Here is an 11,759-nt window from a genome sequence, read left to right as displayed (position 1 = left end):
AACAAATGTAGTTGTTGTCGCATCTTCTACTTGAACTTGAACTTTATACCTGGATAGATTTACATTAAATGGATGCTAAACTATAAATATGTATGTGTGTAATACTGGCCGTGACCCAATTGGGTCAGTATATCTCATATATATAATTAAGAAAGATACAACAATGGTGTCCTGATACATAATGAGCTATACAAAGTAAGAATATTTTCGAGATACTGAAATATATTCTAATACACCCTCTCAATCTGTTGGGAGTGCAAACACTAATAGATTGCGACAATGGGATTGGAAGAGGGACACCGATAAGTTTTTAATGAGGAGATCGGCCAACTAATTGCACGTTGGCACATAGCGTACCAGAAGATCTCCATGTTGAAGCCGTTCACACACGAAGTGATAATCCACCACTATATACTTAGAGCGCTGATGCTGAATTGGATTGGCCGCAAGGTAAGTGGCACTGATATTATCATAACATGCAAATGGGGCTCGGAGAGTGACAACCAATGTCCTAAATGAGTTGACAAAGCCAAAGTGTCTCTGCTACAACATAAGCTAAGGCACGATATTCAGCATCCATGGAGCTTTTAGACATGTTAGGTTGTTTCTTGGAGCGCTAGGAGACAAGATTTGGTCCAACAGATACAACATAGCTTGTTGTCGATTGTCTGGTGTCTAGGTTGCCAGCTCAATCAGCATCTGTGTAGGCTGTATTATGGAGATCATAGGACTTGCATAGTTTAAGCCCATGAGAGATTGTTCCCCAAAGATAATGTAGAATTCTCTTCAGAGCCTACAAGTAGATTGTCCGTGGGGCATGCATAAACTGACTAACCAAATTGACAGCAAATCAAATGTTAGTTATAGTAATTGTTATGTACTGTAGAGCACCAACCATACTCCTATATTCAGTAGGGTTGCCTAATAACTCTCCATCAGTTAATGACAGAGTACTATGGGATGGTAAGGGTATGTTAACTGTAGCCGAGTTTGCAAGTCCAAATCTAGCTAGGACAGTTGAGATGTATTTTTGATGGCAAAGAAAGAGATTATTAGAGGAACGTTGAACTTGTATGCCAAGAAAGAAATGTAGGGACCTAGATCTTTCATTGTAAATTCATCGGAGAGAATTTTAATAAATCGGTCTAGAAGAGAAAGAGAGCTACCGGTGAGGATAATATCATCAACATAGAGAAGTAACAAGAGTGTATGGGGACCATTACGATAGATAAATAGTGAGGAGTCAATAGGGCTAGATGCAAGCCGAAGAGAGTGAATAAAAGAACTGAATCGAGCGAACCACGCTCTGGAAGCTTGTTTAAGACCATATAGAGATTTGTGAAGACGACAAATGTGGTTAGGAAATAAAGGATGAATGAAACCAGGAGGCTGACGCATGTAAACTTCCTCTTGCAAGTGACCATGTAAGAATGCATTTTTGACATCTAACTGACGAATATCCCAAGAGGATTAATGAGCAAGAGAAAGAATTAAGCAAATGGTAGACGGTTTTACCACGGGATTGAAGGTCTCATGATAGTCAATGCTCAGTTATTGGCGGAATCCTTAAGCAGCTAGACGAGCTTTATATCAATCGATACTTCCATCAGCCCGATATTTGATTCGAAACTTCCGAGTGATACCAACCACATTGGCTCGAGGAGGAGGAGGTACCAGACTTCATGTTCCATTTTGAATAAGAGCATTGAACTCTTCTGCCATTGCATTTTGCTAATTTGGATCTTTAATAGCCTGTGAGTAACATGTAGGTTCCGTGACCGTAGTGGGAGACGTGGCTAGAAGAGAAAATTTGGGATTTGGTTTTATAATTCCCGACTTTCCACGTGTGATCATGTGATGTTGGTTTTGGAGCTTGGGCTGAGCAAAATCTGTGGGAGAAGTCTCATCTAGATTGGGTTGAGAGGAAGTAGCTGGGCTGGACAGAGACACAGGATGCGGGCTGAGATAATGCCGATCTGGGCTTGGGTTGTGCGGTGGGCTGAGAGAGTACGGTCTATGCTGAACAGTTTATTTCGAGAGACAGGCGTACATGCCACAAAGTTGGATGTGTCTTTCAGAGTAGGTTGTGTTGTTGGTGGGCTGCGATTCATTGATTTTGGGCGTGCTGTGTTGATGGGCTGAGTCCAAGGATTTAAACTTTGGGCTGAGCTAGTGGCATTGGACCGAACTAGCACCTGCAGAATGGACACTAGGAAAATGTTTGGGCAAACGACAGTTTTATCCGAGTTCACGATAACATGAGAGTGTGCAAATGGAAAATAAGATTCATTAAAACGAACATGTCGAGAAATATAAACACAAATTTTATGATCGATAACCCTTATTTTCTTTTGCGTATCCTATAAATACACATAGTTTGGATTGAGCTGCAAGTTTGTTTGAAACATAAGGCGTCATATTAGGATAGCAAGCACAGCCAAATGTACGTAGAAATCTGTAATCCGGTATTTTGCCAAACAATATTTCAAATGGAGAAATTTTTTGTCAGATCGGGAAAGGAAGTCTGTTTATTGTGAAAACCGCTATAAGTGAGGCATCAACCCAAAATTGTTTGCGGGAGATGACTTTGAATAAGAAATGTTCGAACCATATCGTGAATGTGACGGTGCTTTCTTTCTGCTACACTGTTTTGTTACGGAGTGTGTGGACATGACATGCGAAAAGTAATACCCGACTTATTGAATAATTCTCGAAACTTTGAATTGTTAAATTCTGAACAACCATCGCATTGCAAGATTTTGATTTTCCTGTCAAGTAAAATTTTCATTTGTGTTTTAAAATTTTGGAAATTATCAGAAACTTATGATTAGAATTTTAATGGAAATAGCAAGGTGAATCTTGAAAAATCATCAATCAAGATGACGTAATATTTGTATCCCAAATGAGACATAACCGGAGAGTGTCAAATATCCACATGAATAACTTCCATAGGAAATTTTGCAATATGGTTTACAGTAGAAAAAGGTAACAGGGAAGATTTACCAGATTACAACAATCACAAGAATCTTTATTAAATGAAAGCATTAGAATTAAATTTCTAGATTTGAGGACTTCCAAAACCGATTTATTAGTGTGCCCGAGCCGCTAGTGCCAGATCACGGATGGTTTTGTGGTAACATGGAATGCTCGCGGATGTGAAAGAGGGATTGCGTAGAGAGACCCCTTAGAGGGACAGTTGAGGAGAATCCTCCTTGAGGGATTGTCTTCTAAGAAAAAACTAGAATTAGTAAATATCACATGGCAATCGTAATCTTGACATAATTTATGAAGAGATACTAGGTTATAATCAAAATTAAGGACATGAAGCATATGCGAACCCGAATTTGCTCTTGTCAAAACCCGCATGTGTGCGCTATTGCACGGCTTGGGAGTTCCCACCTTCCCGTGGGGACGCTTGACAGACACGCATGAGAATGAGTCGCCAGTTGCCATTTTACGACCTGGAGGTCGAAGGTCGGCAAGTTACTCGGGGCTAGGGGTATGGGGTACACATAGTTGCTAAGGCATTGGTCTTGCGGAACCGTAAATTGCAAATTCGGGAGTTCTATTACGTGTAGGCCTATATCACACACGCCCTTTCGATACTCTATTTGTCTAGGGTTTGCCATCTTATTTCATTTATCGCATGAATTAGGTTACATTCATTTTGCCCGTTTTGACATCATAAATTTGAAGAACCGATAGATTCCGACTAAAGCCCAAGAGGAAAGTAGGCCCATACCTTGAAGGTTCGGTCCACTATCCTTACTACGGTTCACCTAACCATGGTGATCGGTTTCCCGTGCGGACCAAAATTGCGAAGCGTCGATTTACTCATCTTGAGGGAAATAGGCCGATTCGATTGGTTCTATCTCTCGAACCGTTCACTCGTCGACCGGGATTTTTGTAATGAATGAATGTGCATAATAAATCCTTACATTGTTCTCTCAAATAATAAAAATTACAAATTATAATGACTAAATCTCGATCAGTTCGCGTTCGGTCATTATTCATCTCTAGCTCACCGTGGGATTTGAATAACCGAAAAATAAATTAAGGCGATGCGGGCTCAGGGAGCCGAGGGTCAGGACCGACCGAACCAACGGGAACGAGAGGGTCGGTTGACCCTTGAGCTATTTGTGGGACCAATCGAGCTCCCGAGCGATTGTCAAGCTACGATTCACGCACCCTATCCGAGTTGTATTCCACTTAGACACTACTCGGAGTGAAATGGTGACTGATGCTCAACCCCATGCCGCACTCGGGTCGCACGCGCTCGATGTGTATGGAGTGTTGGACCCGTGGTCGATAGTTTGGGGGTTTTGGACCCCATGCATGACGTATCCTATGGGCTCGGGCTTAAACCGCAATTAAACAGACAAAAGTAGACACAAACAGACAAAAACTGATAAAAACATATGAATACAGATAAATTGTAGATTAAGCATCAAGTTTACGTGATTAACCAATTATGAGCCGGGGTTATTTGGTATACAATTCTCTAACCTAAACAGACAAAAGAGCATGCTTATGTGCGGTGCTAACTCAACTAAAGATGTGTGGGTTTATTTTATATTGTTCTATCATGGTGGCACTGTGATTTTAACAGATTATGACAGAGACATGTTTTCACCTAAAAAAAAAATCCCAAAATCTATCCATTTTTTCCTAATTGCCCATGTTCGATTATGCCAAGTGCATAATTAGTCAAATTTCATGTTTTGTTGACATATGTACCCATTCTAGGTGCTCGGAGCTATGTTAGGATAACGAAAACACTTCAGTCAGGTGAAGTGGGCAATGCAGATGAATCTGCGCTTACACAGGCTGCCCATCTACACCTATTGCCCGAAGTGTGTCGATTATCCTAACCCTTGGGTTGTCGGTAAGTTAAGAACATATGACATTGTCCTTGTACTGAAAAATGATTTTGAGAAAAGATGAGACTACGCAATGCGGGCCACCTCGGCCTGTAGCCGGTGCCAATCAATCCCTTTGGTCCTCCAAGGTTGTGCGAGAACCTCGAAGGAGCCAAAAGACTGGTCGATCTGCCCGGAAGTGGTCCGAAGATAACTCCCATATCTTGACCCAAGTTGCCTGTAATCAGGCGAACACTGAGTCAAGACATGCGAGTTTTCCTTGGATATTCATGCTACATCAGACTACGCGTTTCAATAATTTACGAAAATTTGAGTTTGAAAAGGGCAAGATCACGCGTTCTTAACTTATCGATGTGGTTATCGGTTATTTGTCAATTTATGCATTCTGTCAGCACCTAATTTTGGTCCATCGGCTCCGAGGGGGGCAAAATTGTCATTTTTCAATTTATCACCTTTTCTTAAAAAAAAAAGAAGAAGAAGAAGAAGATTCGGGCAGGGCCGGACAGCGTTGACCGGCTGCCCGGGACCGCCGGCATTTAAAAAAAAAAAATCGGGCAGGCCGGGCAGTGCTCACCGGCTGCCCGCTATCCCCGTCGGCCCGGAACTGCCCCCAAATCGCGGTTTTCCGCGATTTTCTCCAAATCGGCTGAAATCTCAACGGAAACGGGGAAGAAATTGCAATTAAATAAACAGAATTGGAATTCGGATAGGGGGGAACACGACCCAGCAAACGAAATCGAAAAATTGGCTCTCGTTTCAGGGAATTTGGAGATCGGAGAATTCGGGGAACCGTCGCCGGAAGACCGCAAAAACCCCTCGGTGAGGCCCAGATCGACCACGGCGGAGTGCCGGCGGTGCCCAGAGCTACCTCCGGCATCCATTCCGGCAGTCGTCGCGGCGTCCAGGGGCGAGAACCGCCGCCCCCAGCCTCGTCGCCGCCGCTGCCCCGATCCCGGCCGCCCTTTGGCTAACGGGCCTCGGCCCAGTTCGTTCTTTTTTTCGCAGGCCCAAGCCAAGCCCAGCCAGGCCCAACGCCCAGTCCAGCCCAGTTTCTCTTCCGGGCGGTTTCTCCTTCGGGCGGGCGATTCGATCCGACCCGATTGCCCGGCGATTTTTTTATTTACAGAGAAGCCCCTCAACTTTCCGGATTAGGTAAATTCTCGACTTAGTGGCATGATTAGGGCTCATTTCCTGAATATTATTGCTTGCTTGATGGATATAATGTGAAATGAGTATTCATGGGTCGCGTGGGTGATCGGATTTGTTCCGAACTCGATTTGACGAACTTTCTGTTTTGTCACACTTCAGTCCAGAGGAAGTATTTTATTTTTTTAAGATCTGCCCCGAACTTCAAAATTATTTTCAATCAAGCCCCGGTCATTTTTATTATTTTATGATCAGTCCTTGGATTTTTCAGAATTTTTCCAAGAATCCCAAAGAACTTTTCAAATTGTTTCAGTTTAGTCCCTGCACCATTTTTCACCCTTTTCAGATCTGCCCCGAATTTCAAAAATTATTTTCAATAAAGTCCCAGTCATTTTATTATTTTCCAATCAGCCCTGGAATTCCCAGAATTTTTCAAGAACCCCTAAGAACTTTTCGAGTTGTTTCAGTTTAGTCCTGGGGCCATTGTTTTGTGTTCGAATCAGTCCCGATTTTCAAATTCATTTCAAATAAGTCATAGGACATTTTCAGTAAATTTTTTACACAGTCCCCATTTTTTAGAATTTTCAGATCAGTCCCCAATTTCTTAGAATTTTCAAATCAGTCCCTAATTTTTTTTTTCAGAATTTTCAAATCAGTCCCTGCTCTTTTAAAATTGTTCAATTCAGTCCCCTGGACATTTTCTAAAAATATCCGGCCCTTTTCTACTTGGATCACCCACCGACAATGTATATGCCCCATTTAAATATTTTATTTTTGTAATTATGTGAGCATGTCGGAAATTAGAGTTTATCGGGCGGTCAACTAATGGCCATCTCGACGGCTCGAAATCCGTAGACTAAAACTTTCGGCAAGTTTTTTTAATTAACCTAAAATTCTACACACGAGATAATCGGGACGTTAAATTTGGCTAAATTAAATCACTTGATTTCTTTAAATGGATTGCACGAATTGATTAATAATTTGTAATCGCGTCGACGGTTCAAGAACTGTTAGTCATGCTCTTTTCAAAATTCATAATTTCAAAAGCACCGAGATACGTACAACGTAATCTTGATTTTCATGCACACACATATTTACCGATTCAAGGGCATGATTACCGGTTCTTGTCCTGCCGTTATCCTAGCGTAGGTTTGTGCATAGAATTGGTCAAAACATGGGAAAACAAATTAATCACAAACTCGGCTTAAATCAAACATGGGCAATAGTCGAATAGAGGGTTAGGTTTTGGGTTTTTAGGTGAAAATACTTTTAATCTGTAAAAGCCATATCGTCGCGATACAGAATAATCTAAAAATAACCCACTCATTCGAGACTTGACTATGGACATCATGTTCTTCGGGTCCGTTAAATGATGCCAAATGCTACATACCCTATCCATCATCCTATTTGTTTGTTTTAGGGTAGGATTTGTATGCTAAGATACCTCGGATAATAATTGATTAACTCACGTAAATTCGGTGATAACAAAATCTCATTGTTTGTTTATTTGCACTTACTTGTTACATTTTTACACTTATTTGTTATGCGGGTCGAGCCCGATCCTTTAGGATACGATTCACTGAGTCCAATACCCATAACCTTCGATCACGGGGTCCAATGCCCCCATACATCGAGTGCGTATTTAATTTAATTTCCGGTCTTTTCCAAGATCATACGGTGAGCATGAGTGAAATAACGGCCGAACGTGAACCGACCGGGATTCAGTCGTTGTAATTTATCTTTTATTTGAGAGAACAATGTAAGGGTTTTATGATGCATATTTATTCATGTAATAATCCCGGTCGGAGAGTGGACGGTTCAAGTGTCTATTCGAATTTACGGTGTCAAAACGCGTAAGATGAGCGGAACTTAATTAAGCGGTAATTAAATAAAAATGGCAAGCCTAGACAAGCTAGAGTACCGATAGGGCATGCGAGATATAGGCTCGCATGTAACAGAACCCCCGAATTCGGAACCTCGGGTTTCACAGACCATATGCCTTAGCAATTTGGTGTACCCCGTACCCCTAGACCTGGGCAACTCACCGGCCCTTGACCTTCGGGTCGTAAACAGGTAGTGGCGACTCCTTCTCACGTGCGTCCGTCGCGCGTCCCCGGGAAGGTGGACACTCCCAAGCCGCGTTGCATTTAGGCGGGCGCATGCGTGCCCCGACGAGACGAAATTCGGGTGCGCACAGCTTGGCGACTCCACTGGGGACACTTAGAGGGTTCGGGCTCGTTCTCGTTTGTATTGACTAATCTTAAATCGATTTTCCTTTCATCTTGGTAAGGGATGTCGCGCCCGGTCTCATGCCCGCACCTCGACAGAGTCACACCGCCGCTCGAAGAGATTACCCGTATATGGGGAGCATTACGCCCAGTCGACCGCCGTTACATCTCTACGTTCGTAGGGGATATCTCTTTGCTGGCTACTCAGCAAGTTGATTGGAATTTCCTCGAAGCCGCCATCGCATTTTGGAACCCAAGTCGTGCCGTCTTCGACATACAAGGTACCGAGCTCACACTAACCATTGAGGAGTACCGGACACTCATCGGTCGAACCGCAGTCGTCCACGGCATTGTAGAACCCAACTTCCACACCACCCGACCAACCCTAGTCTCACGCCTACTCGGGGTTCCCACGACTCGTTTGAATGCTGAACTCGCATACTCCGACAGCACGGAGATTGCAATCGAGAAACTCCTATTTTTTATTGAGTCACGAGCGCATAGGGTCCAGGGGAATTTTCTTCGAAAGGATTTATGTCATGATGTTCTATTGCTAATCTTTGGGACCCTCTTATTCCCTCGCTCGCATAGTCTCATCGATGCTGCCTTGGCCAGCGTTGTCCTCCAAGTGGTCGGAGGGCGTGGTTATGAGGTAGCCCTCGTGGCTGAGACCATCCGGTCCCTCGACCGCGTCTTGAGAACATGCGACCGAAGGATAAAAGGATCCCCTATACTTTTACAAATTTGGCTTCAAAGTCACGCAAATCCTCTGCGTCTGTTGCGCTCGATTATGTATTTTAATGGTCCGGAGTCAGTTATTTCTCGATTGCTACCCCTCCTGCGTGTGGAAGAACGCAAGGTCTCTGAGTGGATCAAAATTTTTCGTGAAATAGCACCTAGGGGCTTCAAGTGGCGTGCCGCGTGGATGCCACCCGGACCCATGGCCCTTAGGTGTCCTGATTTTTATGGAGTCCCACTCATGAGTCATGCGGGGTCCACCACTTATTTTCCGGCGCGAGTAGTGAGGCAGCTTGGTGGCTTACAGACGGTCCCCGAGGATACGGCGCGAACTAGATTTGAACATACTTGGCGGGAGGATCAGACACTTGCAGATCGCCAAAGTAATGTCAAACAGGTCCTGGATGCGTGGCGAACTGTGATTACCGAGCGTCCATACTTCCCCGAGCATCCGACCCTTGATGAGCGGGATTTCCAAGCTACAGAAGAATACATCATTCGCTTCTACCGATGGGGTCCAGCAGCACACGAGGATCTCGTCAACTCTACACGAGTCGAAGATGGCGGGTCACCCGGCGCAACTCCCACTCCAAATATGGCCATCCAAGCCGAGCTCACTCATCTCCGGGCCGAAAGAGATCATCTTCGTCGAGAAGTCGCAGAGAAGGACGAGCAGCTTGTTGATCAATGCCAACTACAGAGAGAGCTCGCCCAGACCCGTGCTGAGCTACAGAGGCGTGATCAGGAATTGGCACGAGTAAACGCCGCTTTGGAGAGGTCCAGGAAAAGGGCCCGCGGGGGTCCATATACACCCTAGGATAGACGCCCCCGCCAGACCCTCGAACTAGGGCTTTCCATGGCGATGGTTGCTTGCTCCCCGGGGGCGGTGGAAGATCGATTTAGGACTATTTCTTTTAAAATTTGCATTATGTTTTGGATCATTTGGAGTCAATGCAAACGACAGCATTAGTTTTCAAAATACATGCATTTCATGCATTCCCTCTTTTATTCTATACTTTATTCATTTTGAAGAGAATCTTTACTCACGTACTTATGAAATCTAGGTGTTAACAACTGGCGGCACCTCACCGATATCCCACTCGTTTCCAGAAAAGGATGACAGATGAAAATCAACTAGCTGTCTTTGAGGAGGATACGCCTCGCACTCCAATTCATTCTCAAGCACCGGCTATGCATGCGCCACCACCACACGTGCCCCCTAAAGGCGTGTCACCAGCACATCGGGGAGCTTCCCCGACTCATCTTCCGCCACCTGCATCTTCGGGCCCACACCCGACATATTCTGGAGGGCAGCCATCTTCTACAGCTGATGATCGTGCACGTATTGCAGTACTTGAGAGCACGGTCAATCAACCGGCTGCCACCATGGCTACCAATATGGCCGAGCTCATGACCCTACTCAAAGGCCCAAATCGCGCTTCTTCGAGCTTCACCCCACCTCCTGGGTATGGGCCAGCGGTCAACCCAAGCCCACGGGCCCAGCCGACCTTGATCCCCGATAATGGAGATACGTCTGCCCCAACGATAGTGAACGCGCCGGCGGCCCATCTGGTTAACAATCTTCCAGCACCACCTGCTTCAGCGACAATGTTGGAACCGTCTATGCTAGTACCTCCACCGATCTCCACGTCAGTCCCGGTTCCGGTCTCTGCATCGGTCCCAGCTCCGACTTCCGCTGTCCCACAGCCGATCATATTCCTGCCTACAACTGCCCAGGCTCCTACTCATACTGCTGAACCTCCCCCATACCAAGCTCCACAACCCCATATCGGCCTTTCTTACCAAACTCCACCTCTTATAAATATAGCTTACTCTGAACCAAGCACGCCGAACAGGCGGCTCCCGCCTCGATGCCGGTGACGGCTATTGGAGTCTTTTCCCAAGTATGCAGCTACCCCCAAAGATTAAGGTGTCTGAATTCCAGAGGTACTACGGCACGACCAACCCTCGTCACCATCTCCGTCACTACCGGGGAAAAATGCTGCAATACTGGGACTACGAAGAGTTCGTCATCCATACGTTCCAAGATAGTTTGGCAGGAGCGGCTCTGGATTGGTACATGTCACTGAAAGCTGCGGATATCCCCACGTGGACAGACCTCTCGAGCAAATTTATCGACCAATACAGGTACTGTGCGGAGACGCCCCCGACTCTGCTGGAGCTCAGCACGATGGAGATGACCGATGACCAGGGCTTCGAGGCCTATGCAGTGAAGTGGCGGGCTAGAGCGGCGAAGCACGTCCCTCCGATAAGTGAGGCACAGCAGATCCAATTATTCCACTCCACTCTTAAAGGGGCCTACTACTTGCACTTGTTGGCCCACACTTCTTCATTCTCTAACCTTATCGACGACGGAAAGAAGCTCGACATCGGCATTAAGCTCGGCAAGATAGAAGGTCCGGCCTAGAAAAAGGAAGGAGAGTCCTCGAAGAGGGCCGCCACTGGGTCAGCGGGAAACAGGACAGGGAAAGACACGTCCGTCAACGCTGTCAACTCAGGGCGCCAGGCACCCTAGCAATATTCCAAAAGCTACACGCTCGCACCACCGGCCACTCAAGCGTATGCCCCACCTTCGATGCATTATCAACAACAACCCCCAACGCAGCAAGCTTACTATTCCGCCCTGCCAGCTTCCTTTCCATCGCCGGTCTCGCAGCAATACGCCCATAATTATGCCCCTGCTCCTCCTCCGATCCAACAAAGTAGGCCCCCGGCTTCGAGAACTCCTCAGCCGGTGCAACAGGCT

The 11,759-nt window shown here is 45.6% G+C and overlaps 1 protein-coding gene across 1 annotated transcript; it reads left to right on the top strand.

The window, feature by feature from the left end:
- The first annotated feature begins 10,108 nt into the window (after positions 1–10,108).
- Positions 10,109–10,873, top strand: LOC116209077 (extensin-like). Its single transcript, XM_031542637.1, has one exon. It carries the CDS (start codon positions 10,109–10,111, stop codon positions 10,871–10,873), a length of 765 nt encoding a protein of 254 aa, XP_031398497.1.
- The last annotated feature ends 886 nt before the right edge of the window (positions 10,874–11,759 follow it).

This window comes from Punica granatum, chromosome 5, assembly GCF_007655135.1.
Source record: "Punica granatum isolate Tunisia-2019 chromosome 5, ASM765513v2, whole genome shotgun sequence".
Classification (NCBI taxonomy): domain Eukaryota; kingdom Viridiplantae; phylum Streptophyta; class Magnoliopsida; order Myrtales; family Lythraceae; genus Punica; species Punica granatum.
Note: the sequence above shows the minus strand (reverse complement) of the source record. Positions and strands in the feature narration are given on the sequence as shown.

Excerpts from the sequence above, each read along its gene's own strand:
- LOC116209077 (XM_031542637.1), top strand. The coding sequence starts at position 10,109 with ATGACAGATGAAAATCAACTAGCTGTCTTTGAGGAGGATACGCCTCGC.